This window comes from Paramisgurnus dabryanus, chromosome 1, assembly GCF_030506205.2.
Source record: "Paramisgurnus dabryanus chromosome 1, PD_genome_1.1, whole genome shotgun sequence".
NCBI classification, from domain to species: domain Eukaryota; kingdom Metazoa; phylum Chordata; class Actinopteri; order Cypriniformes; family Cobitidae; genus Paramisgurnus; species Paramisgurnus dabryanus.
Genome location: NC_133337.1, coordinates 42,424,474 through 42,448,896, shown reverse-complemented (window position 1 = coordinate 42,448,896; position 24,423 = coordinate 42,424,474). Strand labels below are relative to the sequence as shown.

General features: G+C 35.6%; 1 protein-coding gene across 2 annotated transcripts in view; it reads left to right on the top strand.

The window, feature by feature from the left end:
• LOC135744534 (cadherin-18) overlaps nt 1–932 on the top strand; it is a 305,028-nt gene extending 304,096 nt beyond the window's left edge. For both annotated transcript variants that reach the window (XM_073815065.1, XM_065262727.2), the window contains exon 12: nt 67–932. In XM_073815065.1, coding sequence (XP_073671166.1) covers nt 67–632 — 566 coding nt within the window. In that variant the 3' untranslated portion in view covers nt 633–932. The remainder of the gene's footprint in view (nt 1–66) is intronic.
• Nucleotides 933–24,423: the final 23,491 nt, after the last annotated feature.

The following is a 24,423-nucleotide window of genomic DNA, read 5'->3' as shown; positions in this document are numbered from 1 at the left end:
TTCCCAAAATGATTTACACCTCAGCATATGTGAGTTGAATAACAACATTGTTCTTGTTTCTTGTAGCCATCGTGATTTTGTTCATCACGTTGCGGCGGAGCAAAAAGGAGCCACTGATCATATCAGAGGAGGACATCCGCGAGAACGTCGTGACGTACGATGACGAAGGTGGCGGAGAGGAGGACACGGAAGCCTTTGACATCATCGCTCTCCGAAACCCAGCCGCCGCCGAGGAACTCAAATTCCGCAGGGACGTCCGACCCGAGTGCGTCCGTTCGGGGTCGTCAAGGAGACCGCCCCGTCGCCTCAGACACGACCATCTTAGCCCCACGTCTCTGGATATAGATGCCGAAACGGACGTTGGGGAGTTTATCAAACAAAGGGTTGCCGAGGCAGATCAGGATACTAGTATACCACCCTATGATTCATTACAGACCTATGCCTACGAAGGTCAAGGGTCACCAGCAGGCACCATCAGCTCACTCGGCTCAGCTGGTGCACATTCCGAACAGAGCTATGACTTTCTTGATGAATGGGGACCAGAATTCCAAAAACTAGCAGAACTTTACGGAGACGAAGTCGAAACGGAGTCGGCGTCGACTGAAAAGGCAGAGTCAGAAAAGCAGACATAAATATCGATCAATGTCAGAAAAACTGAACGAATAACAATAAAAACATTGCTCTTTTTGGCATCCCACTTCATGTTTTCATCAATAAAACTCTCAGGCCGATACGCCGCAGTGACGTGATGGCTGTAAAAACGGGCTGACCTGCCTTTGATCTCGTTTCTTTTGGATGTTCGGACTCAGACAAGACAAGAATGATTTTGAAAAGAAAATCAAGCAAAAAAGAATAAAAAAAATAATGGAAAAAAGGGAAATATTTTAACTGGTGTATATTTTTTATTGCTCAATAAAGTCCTGAATTCCTGACACATGGATATACGTGTGCGTTTTTTAACATTTTACCTCTTTTTATCTATTAACGCGTTTATATATTGTATGTAGGCGAACTCAAAATAAGTTTTTGAAGACGTATGCTATTAAAAGTTAATCTCGTTTTCTCTTTTCAGAAAAACAGACCAAATATTGATGACTCTTTTCGTACCCAGAGGGTGTGTACAATTTACAGACCTAATGAACAAACAAGCTCAGTGAAGTGCGCTTTCGTTCGATAGGTCCGACCTGTGATATTGCTCCTTTATAGCCTGCACTCCAAAGCTATTTTCTGGTGCTGTCAGTCTCTGAAGGCCGGAAATAACAATCAGGCTTCTGCCGGGAGAGATTTTAGTGCACAAAAAAATTAAGTTGGTACGTGGAAGAGAACGAAGAAGAGAACTCCCTGTGAGATGTTTTTTAAAACATTAATTTGTGCACAAACAACTCTTTTTAGCTCATCCATTGAGAGTAACGGTATAAAGTTTTTCTTGCCGTAGTTAAAATATCATCAAATATTTAAATACTCCATCTGTATATGCATTTAATTCAATGTATACGTGTGTTTTGACTTTGCTCCAAATAGGTCTTCTGATTCCAGCTCATATAACAGCTGTGTTTTGCTTACCGTATAGTAGCTTTGTGTGCGTGTTGTTATATTTATACAGTATTTGAAATCCAACCAAATACAATGAGACTCTTTATAGCAGACAGCAGCTGATCGAAAATGTAATAGAATGGCTGTGAACAGGTGAGCAAAGTCTTTTTATTTTCATTTGATCTTTATTTCTCCATCTGTCACCCCTGTTTATTCACCAAACACATAAAATAACATTTTGCCATTTTTCTGATCAAGCTTGATAGCCCGAACATTAGCAACAATAATGTGTAAAGCATGAATTCATTGCTAAAATTCATGTCCAGCATAAACATCTAAAAATTCTTCTAAACAAGCAAAAGTGATATTAAAGGGATATTTCACCCAAAAATGAACATTCTGTCATCATTTGCTCATTCTCAAGTCGTTCCAAACTTGTATCAATATTTTTTCTTATGTTGAACAAAAATGAAGATATTTTGGGGCACCATTGACCTACATGGTAAGATAACATAATACAATGAAAGTCAATGGTGTCCTAGATCTGTTATGATGGCAAAATTTTAAATATTTTTGGGTGAATTTTGAATCACTTTATGTCTTGTTTCTGAAAACATTTGGAAAATCAAATGTGTTTATACTTAAAAATAAAATAAAATTGGAATTAAGTTGAAACTTAAATTTAAGTTTTTTACCCAACTTGCAGATATTTTTTATTTGTTTTCTGCATAAACTCTCATCAGAAAGCAAGACTTAGGGCCAGATTTACTAACAGCTTGCACCAGGGCAAACCATCATTTTGTTGAAAAATAACAAGTGTTGGGATTTACTAAAGATGCACAGTGAATAATTAACCCTAAAATGGTGTAGTTTAGTTATTTTTGTGACTGATCTTATTGCATATGCATTTCTAGGAGTTTCCCTTTCAGATGCAAATTTATGGAAGGATATTATTTAAATGATTTACTAATGTTTGCGCATGTGATATTACTGGTATTTGTGCCATTTTTTAGCGCAGAAAAAAGCATGTCTTAAATCATTTTGCGCTTGAAACTTCTACAATTGTAGCTGATAGGAGAACGCTTGGAAGAGATCAGAGAGCACGTGGTACAAGCCAGGCAAATGTAACAGTTTATTTTGAATGCCAGAGGAACATATTATTCAAAAATATTGTTTGTCAAGCCATGTTATTTTTTATTTGCCTTTTGCCGGAGTCACTATGAGAAGTCACACAATACCAGGTGTTTTAAAACTTCTTTTAAACCTTCATTTTTTGTCCTCCAGTTCTTTTTAGTGTCCTATGGCTTCGTTTGCTGGAATTTAACACCACGTATTTTCAGCTGCGATGTCCGTGGTGCTGAACTCAAGTGCATCAGGTGTCACCCGCACCTCATCAGCTCTGCTTATCTGCGACCCTGAACTATTTTGCGCTGCTCTTAATAGAATGTGTTGGTCATTATGGAAATCAACTGTTGCGCCTGTGTTATTTAATTTACGCTTTTTAGTAAAGTACCCACAGATATTACCACTCTGCGTTTTTTTTTTTTTTTTTTTTGTGCTCTTACGCCAATGTGCCCTGTTTAGTAAATTTGGCCCTAAATCTCTTTTTCAAGTAAATGTATCTTGATTTAAGAAAAAATTTATATTTATACTGGAAAAAAAGCAAGTAAGACATTTGCATTTGCAAGTAGAGTTTGTATATTTTATAAGAGGGTGCAAGTGAGAAAATCTGAGCTCCTGAAATGGATTAAGACATCAAATCATGGGTGTCAGAACTATTATATATGTTTTCTATTATACTTTTTTAGACCAATGATATTGGACCCCATTACTTTTTCTCTACTTAAGCGCACATGTATGTTCACTTGTCAGAGCGCCGTCAGTCAAATCCATTCCCTTAGAGAAATGCTTAAACTCCGTTCCACATTTTGGCTACAGCCTTGACTTCCACGCTGCTGTTCCTCAAATCCCACTTGGCTCATTTAGAGTCCATATAATTTAAACTCCATTTCATGTTTTCATTTCTTTCGCTTGCTGGACTCGTGACAGAACAAGGCTGAAAAAGCAAGTGTTTAATTAAAAGGCTCCAGAATACAAGAAAATGGCATCTTCACCAGTACATTTTTGGACCCACCACAATTTTTTTTTGCTTCCGATGCCCATGCATAAAATAGCTGCAAAAGAGAAAGCAATGAAAAAATGAGATTGTTTTATGTGGTCAGTTACTGTATCAACAGATAACTATTATTTTTCTGCCTTTAAAGGCGGAGTGCACAATGTTTGAAAGCCAATGTTGACATTTGAAATCACCTAAACATACACACCCCTTCCCTTAATAGAATCTGGACATTCTTTTGATAGACCCGCCCCACACATACGCAACCCCGACAAGGATGTCAGATAGTAGACATGCCCCTTACTGCTGATTGGCTTCAAGCGTGTTTTGGTAGTCTGCCCGACTTCCTTTTCCAAAGCGTTTGTCAAACATTGTGCACTCTGCCTTTAAGAAACTTTTTTATGAACAGTGTACTTTGTGTCCAACATAACTGTATACATTATTGTCACAGCAGTCATGTTTTTTTTATCATAAGAATGCTAAATTGTGACACAATATTTCTCTGGTGCAATTCATAAAACAGTGCTGGTGCTGAGCATCCACAACAGTCTTTACAGTATGTAAATAAGTAAGTGAGAAGTAGAAAAGGTGTTTTGCTTGTTTGTTTGTGGTGATTTTTTTTGCCAAGCTGTTCGTATTGCTTGAGTAAATCTGCTGAGTGTAACTTTCTTTACTTTGATTTGTTCTGTTTATCATTTCCAGGTAAGAAACCTAGACTTGACTTTTTTGTAATCATCTTGTTAACACAACCGAGGGGACGGCAGAATTACTGTGACTTCATGTAAGTAACTGTTGTTACAGCATTTGCTGGCACTCAAATGAATTCAACTCGTTCAACTGCAGAAACGTCTGTAGTCAGCAAAATGGAAAAAAAATTTGGGGGGGGTGCTTTGGTTCTCCTACTGAGTGTGAATACAGAAATTGATTTATCACTTCTTTTACTTTAAGGAAACCCAACATTTTATCTCAAAGTCTCAAAAATATGAGGTTAAATCTGGCTTGGCTCGTTTTTGATACTATACATTTTATTGTTGTTATTTTCTTTGTTCAAATCCCTTACCTTTAAGTTTGTATAGTAATAGAGACACATAGTAAGGCATGAATCGAGGGCAGAGATATTTTGCATACCCTGAATTTTCTGTCTTCAAAGCAGCACCGTAGGTGGAAAAACATCAAAGACTCTGGCTAAAATGCTAAACTTACTACATTTCAGATATTTTGGGGGGAGAAGTTTAGGGGGTTAGGAAAAAAGTGTTTGTAGTCTGTGTGTGAGAAAATACTGATGTGTGACCTGATGAGGCATAAAAGAGAAATCGATCTATCCATCCATCTATTTGCAGTATCTATATATACAGTATCTGTCTGTCTATACGTCCATTCAGTCAGCCATCAATGGTGTCTGCCTGTTTACCATGTCTGTCTTTTTATTTACAGTATCTATCTATTGACCATAAGTCATTACAAACCTGGAATGAAAGGTTTTAAAATGGTATACAGCATCTAGGCTGTTGGGCATAAAAAATAGGTGTTTGTATCATATGATACATTTGTACAAAATAAAGACCTAAATAGAAGTCATTATTCATAAATAGATCCTCTCGTGCTGAATAAACAGCATAAGGGTTTGTACAGCCTTATCAGATCATGAAATTGTAATAATTTTATGAGGTGGCTATAATTCGTATGAATTAGCATGATGTGAATAATACAAAATCGCATGATTATTAAATAAAAGTAATAATGAAGCTCAGCCCTTAAATCAGTGTCACTTGAGCAAAAGCAGATTTGTATAAGACAAAAAAAATGAATGAAATTATAATTCATAAATGATCCGCCTTATGAAATAGCCACAAATTGCCAAGAGATGTGATGGTTTGCAGTGTCAAACCATTCGAAAATAAAAACGTTTTGGTGCGAGTGTTTAGTAAATTTGGCCCTTAATCTCTTTTTCAAGTAAATGTATCTTGATTTAAGAAAAATTAGATATTTATACTGGGAAAAAAACTACAAAAAAACTGTTCGCAGAAATGTTTTTTTCTTTTTGTCAGTCATGTGTTTTCATTGGTGAATTGTTTTGACCTTTTCCAGACTTTGGCACATGTGCTGCTGACTTCTGTTGTGACGTTCCCAGAATTCCCTCTTCTGATGTCATTATGAAGCTGTTTTGTTGACTAAGATCACTTTGAGACTATTTAGCCCTATTGTGATTTTGTAAATATAATTTACAACGTGAAACGTTTTATTTATTTATTTTTTTAAAGGAAAGAAAAGGAGATTAGTTTGCAATTTTTTTTCTAAATCCTTAATACCAATCTGTACACAATTGTTATTTAACCAATCTGAATTCTGCAATAAAATTTACTTCCGTAAAGATCTGTAACTTTGACCTCTCTATGGCCATATTTATATTTTTTTAAAACATAAAAATTTTAAGTTATTTTAAACTGGGGCTGTCAAAAGATTAATTGCGATTAATTGCATACAAAATAAACATTTGTTTTTGCATAATATATGTCTGTGCACTGTGTGTAATTATTTTGTATATATACACAAACATGCATGCGTGCATGTAAGAAGCATTACAGTTTTTTTCGATTGCTAAACGACAGTGAGCACAACTGGAGCTACATGTGCAAAACACTAACTACAGTCTGCAATACCAAAAGTCACATGAGCACAACTCTACACACATGGCTCAAAACACCTCCGTGCAGCCAAACACTAAACACAACCCTCACTGAGATAACACACACTGTCACTCACAACACACTGAGAGGAAAAACACTAACATCAAACACCAATACACAAAATACAAACTTTATATCTTTACAGTTTTAACAATTTCAGTGATGTCACACCAAGTAATGTTTTCTTTAAAGAATGATTTATTGATTGATTTATCACATTATTTTTTCTAGAACATCATAATTTTTTAAGGTAAATGAAAATTAGCAGTTTGCTTCAGTAGTCTGTAGTAATTTACGGAATTACAGTAATGAGAAAAAAAGGTAGAAACTTAAAGTACATGAAAGGTAATATTACTGTATATATAAATGAAATTGGAATTTATATTTATATGAAATTGCAGTCAGCAGTGTTTGAAAGGCACAAGACTGAAATCAATTGTGTTTTGAATGTGTGATTCACAGTTTTGACAGCAGTGTTTTAGCATTTGAACAAAGTGCTGTAAATCCACAGTGTTGTGCAGGTTGTGGTTAAAGTCATGGGATAAGTGTGTAAAGTTTTGAAAACTGTGTTCAAGCAATGAAAAACAAACTAGAGTTTGGTCCACATGAACTGCTGCTGTGCAGACTGTAGTTAGAGTTTTGCACATGTGACTTCAGTTGTGCCCACTGTCGTTTAGCAATCGAAAAAAACTGTAATTTACGGAATTACAGTAATGAGAAAAAAGGTAGAAACTTAAAGTACATGAAAGGTAATATTATATATAAATGAAATATATATATGAAATTGGAATTTATATTTATATGAAATTGCAATCAGCAGTGTTTGAAAGGCACAAGGCTGAAATCAATTGTGTTTTGAATGTGTGATTCACAGTTTTGACAGCAGTGTGTTAGCATTTGAACAAAGTGCTGTAAATCCACAGTGTTGTGCAGGTTGTGGTTAAAGTCATGGAATAAGTGTGTAAAGTTTTGAAAACTGTGTTCAAGCAATGAAAAACGAACTAGAGTTTGGTCCACATGAACTGCTGCTGTGCAGACTGTAGTTAGAGTTTTGCACATGTGACTCCAGTTGTGCCCACTGGCGTTTAGCAATCGAAAAAAACTGTAACGTGTGTGTGTGTGTGTGTGTGTGTGTGTGTGTGTGTGTGTGTGTGTGTGTGTGTGTGTGTGTGTGTGTGTGTGTGTGTGTGTGTACCTGGTAATTATCACATTGTGGGGACCAATTGTCCCCACAAAGATAAGAATACCAGTGTTTTTGTGACCTTGTGGGGACATTTTGATGTCCCCATGAGGAAACAAGCTTATAAATCTAACAAGATGATGTTTCTTGAAAATGTGAAGTATTAGAACGTTATGTGTGATGGTTGGGGTTAGGGAATGGGGTAGGTAAGGGGAATATAATATACAGTTTGTATGGTATAAAATGCATTACGTCTATGGAATGTCCCCACAAAACATGGAAACCAGAATGTGTGTGTGTGTGTGTGTGTGTGTGTGTGTGTGTGTGTGTGCGTGTGTGTGTGTGTGTGTGTGTGTGTGTGTGTGTGTACCTGGTAATTATCACGTTGTGGGTGTGTGTGCGTGTGTGCGTGCGTGCATGCGTGTGTGTGCGTGTCTATATTTAGATTTATTTAGATTTTGATAGATTTTATATTATAAATAAATACAAAATATGTATGTATGTGGGTAAAAAGGGTAAAAAAAAATTATTTTTCATTTTTAAAAGCACCTATTTCATTGCTAAAAAACAATGTTATTTTGTGTATTTGTTATAATACAATGTTTTTTTTTTTTTGTGGTTTATGGTTAAAAAACACATTATTTTCCACATACCGTGCATTTTTGTAGATTCAGATTTCCCTCGCTTCCTCAAACGCTCAGATTTTTTTACAAAACTCATCGATTTGAAAAACTATGTCCTTGATTGGCCAGCTAATCTGTACTTTGTGATTGGTCTGAATACCTCTGATGTCAGATGGAAATGTGACGCTCCTTACCATGTTTGAAAGATTCAGTTGCTAACAGGAGTTAATTTACAAGCTGTGAGTCTGAAGCGGGAGGAATTATGATAATGTCGATCTTGTCTACATCAACAAGCCCATTAAGTAAACTGTTGCCTACAATCCGTGTGTTTGTAGTCCAAGAAAAGAGATTTAGGTTGGAGACGATAACTCGCGTCATCGTTTACTTTGGGGTTTGTACCTTTTGCATATCGTTAAGGTATTAATACTAGGGCTGTCAAAATTAACGCGTTAATAACGTGTTAACGCAAATTAATTTTAATGCCACTAATTTTATTAACGCGCGATTAACGCAACACGCAATTTCTGTTTGACCCTTGGTCTAGGTCACAGCTGGATGAATTGGGACGCAGCAAGTGACCCGCGCTGTCTAGATGGGTCGGAGGTTTTTATAAAAATAAGAACATTAAGCTCTCATAGCGAATTCGATGCTCTAAATGGTCAAAAAACATCTAAAATCATCTTTATCTGCGTTTCCTAAAAGGTGTACCCTCCCAAATCCATAATCTTAAGCAAAGATGCATCTTCATTCACTTTTTGGTTTCATTTTTAAAGCATGCAGAAATGATAGAAAATAGACTGCAGGACTTGCTTGATGTTAAAATAATTATTAAGAGAGATAAATTTCGGGACCTGATTGATGTTAAACGAGTTATTAAGAGTGACAAGAATCAAAAGCGATCTTCCTGACGCTGACGTCTGAAGCGCATGCACACAAACGCGCAAATGCGCGATTCCGATATATATAGACATCTACACAAAATTACAACAAAAATTTCTGTTTTGAGAAGAATTCACGCAGGTATGACCTATAATCTGTTATATCTGAAGTGAATGTTTGATTAACTGTTGAGGAAAAGTATCTGTTGTATAACATTATATTAAACTCTTACATTAGCCTACAGTATCTTAAAGCGGTCTGTCTCAATGTCAAAATTAAACAATAAAAGAAAAACTTATATTTAACATATATTGATATTGTTTTTGCTTTGCCTAAACAGGTGTAGTTCTGTCATGTTTTGTCAGATTCCAACAAAACATGTATTGTTTTGAAGTTTTTTTAATAGAGAATGTTAAAATTTAAATAACTAATTTTTAAAAACTTGCTCATCCCAACTCATTTTGCCAGCACAGCTCACAAATGATGCAGCATCAAACAGAAATGGAGAAAAAACAAGGGAACTTCTAAAGGGAATATCATATAAAAAATTATGGCTGATGGTTCTGTTGAAAATGTAAACAGGCTGTTGTAAACATACATTTGCATAGCATATATATTGTCCAAATCCATGTTGATTAGAGCATTAAAAACTTGAAAAGTGTTACATTTAGGTAAATTTAGAACAGATAAAAATGTGAAATTTATGTTTAATCGCGAGTTAACTCATGAAATCATGAGATTAATCTAGATTAAATATTTTAATCTAATGACAGCCCTAATTAATACACACTTGCACACCAAAAGAAAATTAAAAATGTGAATCGGACAATAGGTGCTCTTTAAACCATGACTGTATGACAATCAAAATACAGACATATAATAGAAGGTCATAGAAGTAAAGGAAGGTCATTAAATGTTTAAAAAGGAAAGCACGTTCCAGTCTTACTTTCTGTTGAATGTCATATAACGTGATGTTTGTGCATTTGGTATTCTGCAGGCATGCTTTCTGTTCTCAACCCTGTTTTCAAGACACCTGGAGTCTTGCTGTGCAGAAATTAGGATTAGATCTGTTGATCTTAAAAGGGCACGATCTTCGAAACACACTGATGGCTTTTAAGTTTGTTTTGGTATTAAACTGGTGAAGTTATGTTTTGTAGGAACACAGACCCACACGCTTGAAAAACAAGCATACATCAATTGTATTGCATGGGAGGAAGGTTAAGGGATGATTCTGGATCCTGAGGACTAAGTAAACACATACATCGTTCTCATTCTGTCGCACATACTTGTATCCACTGAACAAAGGAATTTAACAGTTTATCACATTTGTGAATATTACAGTCGTAGATCCGGAGGGGTATAGACAAAAGAAGAAATTTATTTGAAAGAATGCAATGGCACGAATGTATTATTTAACACCTAATAAATATTGTATTGTGTTTGAAGTATTTCTTTTAACAGAGTGATTTGTTGGAGAAAATTGACACTTTCTTAAAGGAAGCAATTTACAAAGTGATAATGCAGAGCGATGCATCTCTGTGTTTGCTGCGTACCGGATTTGCATAATGCCAATAGTGTGTCTGCTCCAATATACACTGATACAAACACACACACTTGTCTTTTCAGAGGTCACACATCACCAGAAAGCAATGCAACTCATTTTGTTTCATACACGGCATTATAAACCAACACATCAGATGGTTTATGTTCTGAACGCTGTCCAGCGATCTGCATATTAAAATCTATGTGAACGAACACAGTCCCTATAGTTTCTTCCGCGCTCCATGAATTTTTTATCGAGCGGTGTACGTTTCCCTCCACATATTTGTTCAAAGGGCCAGGATTATAATTTGAATAATTCAGCGTGGAAAAATATCTCAAAACGAACGCTCCGAGCCAATGACATTTCTATGCAAAGGACATATTTGATTAATGGAGCTTGTGAATAGACGGATGCATTAATGCTAATGGAGGAAATGATCAAGAGGTTTAATAATGGTACCTGCATGCCATGGTGCATTGTAGGTTGGTGTTTATTTTTCTGTTAAATTGTATTGTGATGAAATTTAATAATGTTTTTATATATTGTACACTGTAAAAAAATACAAACCTGTAATTTTTCTATGACTGGGGTGGTACCCTCATATTCCTGTTTGTACCTTTATAGGTACAAAACACATTGAAATGTAGCACCCTTTTGGGTACAATATTATACGGATCTACTGTACCAGTTAAAGTTTACTGTACCTTTAAAAGTACACACAGAAAAGTACACTAAAAGGTACAACATTGTATTATGTTTTTTATACTGGTAAAGATACAAAATGGGACCTAGCGACTGAAAAGGTACAGTTTTGTACTTATATTACACTCTCAGAAATAAATGTACAAACTGGGGCAGAACCCTTTAAAAATGTCCTAACATGTACCATTTTAGGTACCAAACTGTACCTTTCAGGTAAAAATATCCAATTTTAAGGTACAAAGGTGAACTCTTTGAAAGGGACAGCCTTTATTTATGCTTTTATTTTTGTGAGTGTACCATTATGAAACTACTGTACATTTATGAAATCCCATTTTAAAGAGTTGATATACAACACAGTAATATAGGACCTGGATCAACTATGTTATAAACTTGTTGTGATAATGTTTTACCCTACAGCAAGATGCTTTAACCCTTGTGCATTGTTCAAATTCACTACCATTTCATGTTGTTAACGGCTGTAAAAATGTATCATGAATATGTTTTTCAATTTTTTTTGCATAAATCTGTTAATCAACCTCAGTACTAATCAAAACTACCAAATGTTTACAAAACTTCCATGATTTTAACTATTTAATTGCCAAGATCATAAGTGATGTCACTGATTTGGGGGGAAAAACACAAAAGTACTGATTTTCAATATATAATAATTCATAATTGTGGACTGATTTTTTTTTAAAAACTTTTTCCAAAGTCTTGGGCATGTCAAAGATTAGTAAAAACATTGGCTTTGATGCATTTTTAGTTTTTGTGCTGCATCAGATTTTATTTTATTTTTTGGTTTGTGGCCATTTTTGCCCCTTTGCTCCATTATAACAATGTTTTTTTGATTGCAGAGCCATGACACCTTATTATAATGCATTCTTGATAATTGGTGGTTTTTGCTTTTGCAAAGAGGTAAAATTTGTAATTTTTACTGTTGATCACCATGTGGCATTTGATATTCCCTAGAATATCAAAAATGTCTAAAGGTGGTAGATCCTTCTCCTTCTTAGCCCTATAAGCCCTGTAATGATTTACCAAATAATGTTCGAGACAGTCGATCAATTTAAAGCTAAACTAAGACATTCTTCTTTAACAAAGCATTCACATAAAATGTCCAGTAAATATACTTATCCCGCAATAGTTAGTTTGTCTAGAACAAAGCACTCACATACCTCATATGGGTAATATACTTATGCCGCAATAGTAAGCCTGACTGGAACCGAGCTGACTTAAACCACTATAATGTATGACACTTGCATTACATGTGAACGGCCCCTACGCTAATAGGATTCTGTTTCTCTCTCCCTGTCTCGTCCTCGACCCTGAGGACAATAAGACAAACAGACCCAGTTCCTGCAGCTGTGAAGGTCATCACACCACTGATCTACTGACCGTCCTTCAACGAAATGCCCAGCCGATGCCTGACCAGTGACCACTGGCGGAACCAGTTTAATTCACTTACCCGTTAACATACCACAATAGTATTTATATATATATAAATATATATGTATCTCTCTCAAGGGTTTTTCCCCTCCTAGGAGTTTTCCCCCTGGACTAGCCAGGAGGGTTTTTCTCCTGGGGGGGGGGTCATCCCCTGGAGAGTCCCCCACCTTTGGCTTAACTTACTACTTTACTGTATATGTTACATTATTACTACGCTCGCTTTTCTATGCTTTTCCTACATCTATTAATGTAAAGCTGCTTTGAAACAATTAACAATTGTGAAAAGAGCTATTTAAATTAAATAAAATTGAATTGAATTGGCACCATTAACACTTTTTTGGGGTTTTAAATAAAAAAAATTGTTATAATGGAAGTCAATGGGGCAAAAATGGCCACAAACAATAAATGAGGGGAAAAAATATAAACTATTTGGTAGTTTTGATCAGTACTGAGGTTAATTAACAAATGTATGCAAAAATTGCATTACATTTTTACAGACGTTTACTTTAGTGGCCTTTTTTTGGCCACTAACAACCAGAAAGGGTAGTAAATTTGCCCATGGTATATTGTTGAGTTTTTGCAAAATTTCTAAGCATTTTCTTAAAATATGTGTAAATATAAGATTTGTCACCAAAAATCATTCCATTTGCTAAAACACAGAGAAAGTTGTGGCTAACTTAAGACTCCAAAAACACATAAGGTTTAACATAAAGTATCTTTGTAATGTTTCTGATTTTTTTCAGATTACTGCATGAGGGTTTCATAAATCTAATGCTGTTTTTTATCCGCTTCCCGCAAATTTGATTTGTTTACCAGTATTTGAAAGAAGGGAATGTGAAATTTATCAGGTATGAAATTGCAGCATCCAGTGTATGCATATTGAGTTTCTTAACTTATTCAACATTTTTAAATTATGACATATTAAATAATGTTTTATTTGCTTGTTTTTTTCTTAGGTGTTGTTTCTAGAATTATTTTTTAAAGTTGCTTATTTTGAATATTTTCTCTGAAGGCAAGACACGTTTCATTTGACACATAAACTGACAGCCTAAATTAGCACGGTTAGGCAGACACGCGTGAGAAGCCAGTGATCCCGCAGTATTAAAGCTCATGTCAGGTAAAAGAATCAATGTCTGTCTGACAGCCCTTACAGACTGTTTTATCAGTAAATAGATTGAGAGCAGCCAGTGAGTGCACGCAGAAGAGCTTAAATCACATTTCACTATGTCATATCAAGATCAATGTGGATTTTCTTACAATAAGAGCATGAGAGGAGTGTCATATTCCTCTTTATCGGACGTCAGCTTTTTCAGGTAAACCGTTAGGTTCCCAAATCTAAAGCCTGTGTACTTTGTACTACCAGTCACTTTTCAACATAAAACAAATCATTAGGGACTGATTCCACGCGACATTCAAGCACCTCCAAATGTCACCGTCCGTATATCATCTCTTCATCTTTCTACATCTCCCAGGGCCCTTCATCATCCTTCTGTTTAAATGGCAGACCAAGACGAATCGAACTCGGATGGCGACAGGATCCCTGATGGGACATTCGTTTTGCTGATAGCAGGTCCATTGTGGGTTTTTTTCTGCTTGTTGGTATTCTGGTTCATTCTACAGATGTGCATTATGGATTCTTTGGTCAAACAACCACAGCTGGATGGTCAGAAAACACAGAAAAAATGGCACATTTATCTTCTGTTTATTGAAATGCAAAAGAGAAAAGATTTAGGAATGCACTGTAATAGCTGATGTTATATATTAGAACACTTATTGTAACACAACACCTTGAGGAACTGGTTCATCTGGAGACTGTGCTATTAGAAAAAAATGTACTGTAATGGAGAGGTTGTTTGAATAAATTCTGTAGTATTTGCTAGTCATGTGATCCTGACATTTTTTAAGAAAAATAGCTTTGTATCTTATTAAAGTTGCGTTTAAGTTATTTGTCTCACTTTTTATTCACAAAAGGCTGAATGTTATATAGATACAGATGTTCTTATTGATCTTTGAAGCAATGCCATAAGACAGGGGTGTCTTTTTTTCATGTTTGTCACACTTTAATGTTTCAGATCATCAAAAAATGTAAATATTAAAGACAACACAAGTAAACACAACATGCAGTTTACGAAGGGGAAACAAAATCCGAACCCACATGGCTCTGTGTGCTTACCAACTAAACATTATGGGCCCTATCATACACCCAAATATAATTTTCACGTTTAGCACCACGTTGTTTAAATAGCAAATGCATTTGTGCCACATTTTGTGCCCATGGGCGTTCTGGTTTGAAAACGAGGTGTTTAGGTGCATTGTTGGCACGTTGCATATTTTGAGGCAACTAAATACGCCATTGACCAACTAAAACCTGCTCTTACAGTAAGTCAATGGCGCAATATTTTTTTTTTTTGTTATTTAAAGAGAGTGTTAGTAATATGTGTTTGCTTATAACTCACAAGGATGCGCCTGCACACACCTTTTCCCGTCATTAAATTAGCAAAAGTAGATTCGGACACGCCAGTTTAGACTGTGTGCCGTGCGCTTTAAATAATGCACTTGGATCATTAAATAGGGTCACCCTTACAATTGCAATTAAGCGTTTGCAATAACTTTCATTGAGTTTGTAACAGTGCTGTGGAGGAATTTTAGCCCACCCATCTTTGCAAAATTGAAGTAATTCATCCACATTGGAGGGTTGTCAAGCATTAACCGCATTTTTAAGGTCATGCCACAGCATCTCAAATAGGATTGAAGTCAGGACTTTGACTAGGCCATTCCAAAGTCTTCATTTTGTTTTTCTTCAGCCATTCAGAAGTGGACTTGCTGGTGTGTTTTGGATCATTGTCTTGCTGCAGAAACCAAGTTCACTTCAGCTTGAGGTCACGAACAGATGGCCGGACATTGTCCTTAAGGATTTTTTGGAAGACAGCTGAATTAATGGTTCCATTTATCACAGGTCCTCTTCCAGGTCCTGTTTGTTTGATGTTTTTTTTCTGAAATGTGGCGTTACTTTTACGGCAAACATAATGGGACCCACACCACCCAAATAGTTCAACTTTTCTCTCATCAGTCCACAAAGTATTTTCCAGTCTTGGGGATCATCAATATGTTTTCTTGCGAAACTGAGACAAGCCTTTATGTTCTTCTTGCTCAGCAGCAGTTTTCTTGAAACTCAGCCATTTTTGCCCCGTCTCCTTTTTTGGATTGGTGGAGTCATGTACACTGACCTTAACTGAGGCAAGTGAGGCCTGCAGTTCTTTGGATGTTGTTATGTGGTCTTTTGTGACCTCTTGAATGAGTCGTTGCTGTGCTCTTGAGGTAATTTTGGTTCACCACCGTTCCATGTGTACTCCATTTGTGGATAATGGCTCTCACTGTGATTGGCTGGAGTCCCAAAGCTTTAGAAAAGGCTTTATAACTTTTTCAGACAGATAGATCTCAATTACTCTCTTTCTTATTTGCTCCTGAATTTCTCAACATGATATGTAGTTTTTGAGGATATTTTGGTCTACTTCACTTAGTCAGACAGGTCCCATTTTAGTGATTGGGTGTGGTTTATCCACTCAGGTGTGATAAACAATACCTGTGATATATTTTATTATATATATATTTTATTATTATATAAGTTTGACAAACATGCAATAAAATCAGAAAGGAGGCAAACACCTTTTCACACCACTGAATGTAGACATAGATTTTTTACTTATCCAGGCAGTTAATAAAAATAAGAGCAGGAGAGTAAACAGAAACCTGAAGTTAGGAAAGTTTAACCTGCTTAACTATGAAGAAAGTTGAGACTATTAATTGTGTTGACACACTCAATATGCTGTTTTAAAAGACCCTATAAATGTTACACGCTGTAAAGTCTACAGTATATGTTACTTCTAAACCCCAAAGAGCAAAAATCAATTTCCCTTGGCTTGTTTGCTGCACGTTATGAATGAAAATTAAACTCCTCCACAGACGTTCACTAAACTAGCGCTATTTCAGAAGTAAATATATCATTTCCCTCAGTTGTCTCATATCATGTGGGAAAGCACAGCGAAACGATTATTTAGCCAAGGATATGCAAGTCAATTTGTCCTACATTTTATTTCCAAGAACAAAAATCCCTGAGCTAATCCTCTCTGTGGTTGACAGAATGACGACCTGAGGGCAGAAGTCGTAGAAGTTTCAATGCGTTTACATTAGTGTGCGGTAAGCAGACATCAGCTTTTTCATGCTTGCATAATTTGTGCTCTTCAGAAAGAGAAATTCCTCCTGCGAAGGAAGCAATAAATCTGACAACAGAACTTCACGGGAAACCTTATTTAATACAAAGTCTTCCCCAAAACCAAGAAATCAAATGTAGCCGTAAGGCTTTTTATTATGTGTGTTCTTGTTGCAGACTCGGGTGCTTATTGCAAACGCCAAAAAACTTGTTTAGATCTTGTCAATTTAAATTCTGCTACAAAGTCAAAAAAAAAAAAAAAAACACAGTAGACACAAACTTGTTGTGCTCAGATGTTTACGTTTTAATTTCTTCATCTGATGCTTTTTAGTTAAAATGTGTTTTACTGTATGGCATGAACTTTCATTGGATGCTTTGCTTAATTGGTCCATGCTTTATTGACAGTGCACTTTCTTAATCACACTTTTACATGGGGAATTTTGTTATAGACTCCCCACAAGCAATTTCAGCTTTTCTGTTACAATGTTGCTGAAATGCAATACATTGTATATTAATCAAATTCTCCCATGTGTTTTCTATACCTTAAAGGCAATTTAAACCCAAACCAGCAACACGGTGCAGATCATAAATTTGCTTAGTAAGCAACAATGATTGATGTTTCAAGGCAATGATTTCTTTATTTATTTTGCCCTCTAAGTGAACCAGTAGTACACAGAGCAAACAAGAACAGCTGGAACTGAGCGTGTCGAATAGTTAAGTGGGTCATATATGTGTCTCTATTATAAAGAGTAGACTACAGTATGATAGACAAATACTGCGTCTAAATATCCTCACTTGCGGACTTGGCCACTTGAGAGTGCGTGCACGCGACAGGAAGTAAGTGCGCAAGACTGTCCCATGTCTTAAAACTGACAAAGTGCAGTGCCCTTAACGCACACTAAACCCACACTTTCTCGAATACGGTCTTCAAAGCTAAGCGTATCCCATCATGCATCATGTTCAGGATGTAAATCATGAGACTTTTGCCCAAATCTCGCAAGATGTCGTGGAAACTTTTAATTGTAAGTTAATAAATGGATTTTACATATTTTGGTAGTAAAAACAGAAAGTGTTCCACATTTCATTGGTGCAAACATTGTGATGTATTTTGTAAAACATCTGTAACTGCTTTTATAACATTAAAACAACATTAATGGTGTTGTTTATTTAGGGACTACTACATAAACAATACACTTTAATAAAGCTATATGCACAAAATTAAGAGTTTTTTACATGTGCAAAGAAGTGATAATATTCTTTAATTGTTCATTTATTTATTCATTTGTTTATGTGTTCATTTTATTTAAAGCAAACCTTAAAAAATATATATTTTAAGTAGCCTAAATAAAAAAATGAATGAGTTTCGTTGCAAAACGAGATAAATCCGTTTTTAACAATTTTGTCAAAACATGTTTATTATTATGTTATCATGTTATTATTTTGTTTTATGGTGCTACTTAGCTGAATTTTTTAAGTTATGAAGGTTTAAATCAAAATAAACCAACTGCAGTTGAATTGATATTAATTGGAATGCACAACCAAAAAACGAGATTTCTGAAAAATAAAAAAACAGAGTTATCTCGTTTTGCAACGAATCTCTTCATGTTTCGGTGCAAATTGCTGCCACTACCTGGATAGACATTTAACACTTTTGTGTCCCATCGGGTAAATAATTTTAACATGCACGCTTGGGATCTTTACGCCCACTAGAACACTTACAAAATACAGGAAATGCGTTATGTTAGTAGTCAAGTGGTCAAGTGCAAAGACTGCAGCCAAAATCAACCCTTTACTCATTATTGCTGGGTCATTACTTAAAAGCATAGTTCACCCAAAAATGAAAATTCTGTCATTTGCTTATCCTCATGTTGTTCTAAACCTTTATACATTTATTTTTTCTAATGAACAAGAAATAAGATATTTTGATAAATGATGGTAAGCATGATATATTAAGCATGATGATATTTTTGTGTTCAAAAGAGGAAAAGAAACACCTACCGGTTTATAACACGATAAGGGAGAGTAAATTATGACAGAATTTTAATTTAACATGAACTAGTCCTTGAAGAAGAAAAGTGCAGCTTGTAAGTCAATATTTTTGAGACGAGTTAAGTCCAGAAACCAAACCTTTATAAGTAGTACACTAAGCTTTTGCATGAATGTCATATATAAAGTGCTTCTCCAGTGGTTAGACAGATCTCATTTTCCATCTAGAAACACCGCAGCATCCATAAAGGCATTTGAGCTTCAGGAGTGATTGGTGGGGCAGCGCCGAACCCTTCGGCTTATACATGTAGCATTATATACGGTGACTGTTCTAAATTATAAATGTGTCGAGTGCCGCCATCTCAAAGATATGTCTGGTTATCCCGGTTATTAGAAATCTACATAAAGCTGGGTTTTATAAAGGAACATTTAAAGAGCTGTGAAATGTTTGCCTTGGGTAATAAGCTGAACGTCTTTGAGGTGTAAGGTGGGGTCTCTGTTATAACCGCTGGTGTTGAATGAGAGAAGATGTCCGGCTGAGAACATCCCTCTGGCTGCACATTTATGAAAATTATAATATTAGTACCATCATAAAGAGACATGGAGAAATTTTGTATTTCATTCACGTGGTCAGGCTATTGTGAGTGCGTGCTTAAGGCAGAATAAATGAACAAAATCATTACCTGACTGATGGAAAATATCTTAAAGCTATCTAGCTCATATCCCAGCCCTTGTAGCAATTCATCATGAAAAAACTGCACCTAATGTAATAAGTATTATATTATTATTGTAATTAAATGTTAATCATAATGATATCAATTACTTTTCAATATAAATAAACAATGTTACATGACGACCATGCTGTTGGATTCATGCCATTCAAGCATAAGTGACTTTGTGTTCTGTTTTGCTGGTTGGATCACAAATTTCTACAAACAAAATAATACTTATAGTTTCTTTGACCAAATCCTCAGAGTCTCACCCTTTAATTTAACAGGTTTATTTTTCTTGTCATTCATTTTTAATCCATGTTTTTACATTTCAAGCTGTGGGAAATAAAATATTTAGTTTTTGGCTTATTTATATACAAAAAGTAATGGACCATGAGAAGTGGTGTTTTCTGTGACAAAATTTGCAACGTGCTGTTTACTAACATGATTTGAAAGAGCAAACACACATTCTGATTCAGAGATATAGGTCCTGCTAAACGGTTGCTAGTGTATTCTGTTTGGTTGCTAGGTGGTTGGTATGCAGTAAATATGGTACCTGGGGTGGTTGCTAGGTTGCTGCTACGTAGTTGCTAGGGTGTTACTATGCAGTTGCTAGGGTACCTGGGGTGATTGCTAGGCTGTTGCTAGGTGGTTGCTTGTGTGTTGCTATGTAGTTGCTAGGGTGTTGATATGTGCTTGGTAGGGTACCCTGCGTGGTTGCTAGGCTGCTAATATGCGGTTGCTATGCTGTAGCTATGGTACCTGGGGTGGTTGCTAGTCTGCTGCTACGTAGTTGCTAAGGTACCTGGGATGGTTGCCATGCAGTTGCTAGGGTGTTGCTATGCGCTTGCTAGGGTACCTGGGGTGATTGCTAGGCTAATGCTATGAAGTTGCTAGGTGGTTGCTAGTGTGTTGCTATGTAGTTGCTAGGGTGTTACTATGCGCTTGCTAGGGTACCCTGCATGGTTGCTAGGCTGCTGATATGCGGTTTCTAGGGTGTTGCTAGGGTACCCGGGTTGGTTGCTAGGCTGTTGCTATGTGGTTTCTAGGGTGTTGCTATGCGCTTGCTAGGGTACCCTGCGTGGTTGCAGGCTGCTGATATGCGGATGCTAGGGTGTTGCTAGGGTACCCGGGTTGGTTGCTAGGCTGTTGCTATGTGGTTTCTAGGGTGTTGCTATGCGGTACCCAGGGTAGTTACTAGGGAGTGAATTGGCATCCACCAATAATTACAGACCAAGCCACGAAGGGAACAAGACCACCCACATATCGCTTCTGATACAAAGATATAGGTCTTGCTAAATGGTTGCTAGGGTACTCGGTTTGGTTGCTAGGGAAAGAATTGGCATCCACCAATGATTATACTTAGTGAAACAAGCACATCAATATATAATAAATGCAAGCACCCCTAATAATAAGTTTGCAGTGTTTAAAATTGTTACAGTTATGACAATATTTTGGTGAGTTTATAATAATCAATTTGTCATAATGTAATATTTGTATTACTTTATGAGCTTAAGATTTTATTGAACATTTCATTACAATAACAATGTAATACTTATTACATTTTGTGCAGTTTTTACATGATGTGCAGTTATTACATTATGTGTTGCTACAAGCCTGTTTAGGTTATAGATAGACCAAAACCCATCCAAAACCAGCAAGCCAGGTTAGATGCACAGCTCAGAGCTTTCCTTATCGTTTACATGTTTATTATTTAACATCGCAGCACAGTTGTGTTAATAGAAGTTTTTCATGCATACCCAGACCTAATGGCTTTTTAAGTGCGGTTTGCAATAATCTTTCGAAAAAGAAAAAGTAATTAACTGGATTTTTAGGTGAATTTTTACAGCATTCCTGCTAATAAACTCCACAGGTAAGATATTCAAAGTTTTTATTAATCAAAGTATATTGCACGAGCAATGTTATGTTATTTGCTTACAAAGTTTTTATTAAATCAATAGCAACCTTCCAAATCAATGGCGACTTGCATCTGAGCTCAATTACAATCACAATAAACACTTCTGTTGTCAAGTAATATAATTCATTGACATAACTGTGAACAAATGATCGTTTTAATGATGACTTGATGCAGCAATTTGTTTACTGGCTATTGCACAGCAACTTTGAACGTGGTTTATCTACCCCACACTCAATAAACATAAACAGCACATAAATACAGCATCAGCACGCCTGTCTGCGCTACACTGGAGATTTAACCGAGCGTGTGTCTCGCATTACCCTGCTGGCCCTGACATCAGCACAGGTCGCATGCATGCCAGCATTATTTATACAGCAGGACAAAGGAGGGAGCTACCGATGTCCGGCACGGGCCGGAGAATATTGAGCTGATGCCACAGATTGTATTTATGGAATGCCAGAAAGGAGGATGTGAATATCCGCTACACACACAGAAATGCTAACAAACATAAAGCATTTAAATGCACAGTCAGTCACAGACAATAGAGCAGCATGGTGAGCAATCAATCTGTTCTCATTGATGAACCAATAATTCAGGAGAGTGCACAAGATTTGGCTTGTTTTAAAATTTTATTACCTCTGAGAGAAAAATTACAATTGGGATGTCTATAATCAATTATTGATTACCTCAGTTATTTTTCAGCAGTAAGATAACCCATATTTTCATCTGGTATTAAGATGCATTTTTGGTGATCTGATGTGATACACTCTTTACTGTATATACAGTAATTACTGTAGTTTTTACTGTAATTACTGTAGACAACAAATTATCAGATTCCCAGCTAGGTGGAGTTGGAGGAGGGAGTTTAGATTGAAAAGCCCATACTGCAAAAATATATGAAGAGTTTGTTTCCCAAATGCGATAAACGTCCATTAAAAAAAATAGTTAGCGCCAAAATCAGTATTGTATTTAGTCAATATTAAAAAGTAAATTCTTAATTTTACAAACGCCAGTCCTCCTTTCGCTCACCATTCTACGCATTGTAAACAATTATGGTGACGCTTTGAATACACACGAAATCCTAGTTTTCCTAATGTACTTTGTACTTCGTGATCCACAAACAAACAAAATTATAATTTGATGGCATTGATAAACCTGTGGTGTTTTTCTGCGGTTGGGAAGAATCGCAACAAAAACGAATAATTTACGCGAGAGGCACTCGGGCAAAGGAAAAATGTCATCTGTTGCTTGTTCTCACACTACAGCATCAAGCTTCTGTCACGCTAACACATTGACCCCAGGGGATCTTATGAAAAACTTTCCATTATTTTACTAGAAGTCAATGAAAATCAAGCAGGACCAAAACATTTTACAGCTGATCGCTGTCAAAAAAGTTCAGCGATGACGTCCCAAGGATGACAGCAGCAATGACAGTGTTCTAAAATGACAAATTAAGTGTTTTGATTAATGCCATTAATGTTTAATCAGTTTATACCACTAGTCAACTAAATGAATATAACATGGCAACTATGAATGCACATTTATAGATTAATTTCAGAAAAATTTGTTTTTATAATAAATCTTTGAAAATCAAATTATGCATCTGAATTTTTAATGTTATTATACCCTAAAGATGCTATGTGAAAGTTTGTAACAGAAAAATTTGGTTTTCATCATGTCACTTTCATTTTGTCAAATTTGTCAAAATGGATTAATTGCGTTTTGAACCAAACATTTTCATATGTAATTTTGAATATATTTCAAAATAAACAAAAAATGACCAAAAATATATATGTACTGAAATATATTTTGAAATATGTTTACGAAAATACATATATTTTAAAGCATTTATATTCACATCGCATTGGAAGAAAAACTTTTTATGTTACAAATCTGTAAACATAAAATGTTTAAAATATTAAAATGAAATATATTTTAAACTGCAAAAATATACTTTATACCCACATATATACTCATACACTGTAAAAAAACTCTTTGGTTCCTTACATTTTTTATTAGGCTATATTAACTAGAGATGAGTTGTTATAACTAAAATATAGTTAAAATAATCAACTTCATTTTATAAGTTGGAGCAACTTACCTCTTACCTCAAGATAAATAATAGTAAAATGACTTGTAAATCTGAGTTGATTAAGAAAAAGTTAAGGCAGCAAATATTTTTTTTTTTTATATATATATATATATTGCTGTAAGCTTACAAATGTTTTTTTGCCTCTAAAATACATTTTGAAATATGTTAATATTTGGAGGTTAAAACTAAATATATTTTCAAATTCAATAAATTTAATTAAGCTTTACCTTCTCTGTACTGTATGGGAGATGCTGAATAAATGAAAATTTAAATGACCTATCAAAACTGGATTGGTACTATCATGAAAAGCCTGACCTTGTGGCCTGTAACTGTCTAAGCTAACACAATGATTAATAATCATATTTTTCATAAAAATCTTCATTCTACCGGAAAGGTATTAAAATAATCATAGATTGAATCGTTAAGGAAAACAAAACTGTGGAATACAATTCCCCATTCGTACTGTAAAATGTTCATCCACTCTGACTTACAACAAATCTCCAGGCACAGTCTGGAATTTTTAAAGAGAAGTTTCATCAGCCGTCCGTTGTGAATTTCTCAGTTGTTTCAAATCCTCTCTTCACTTTGACTCATACTTTCAGTGGTTCTGATTTCTCTTTCTACAGTTCTTCTATGTATACCCTGTAACACCCCCATTTCCAAACATTTTTCTTTATTTCTCACTCCTCCACCCATGTGTTCATAGTGCTATACTATAACTCTGGATCAGATTATTTCACAGGGGATGGACAGTTTTCTTCTGGTTTTGGTCTGAATGGCTGCAAAGGCAATAAGATG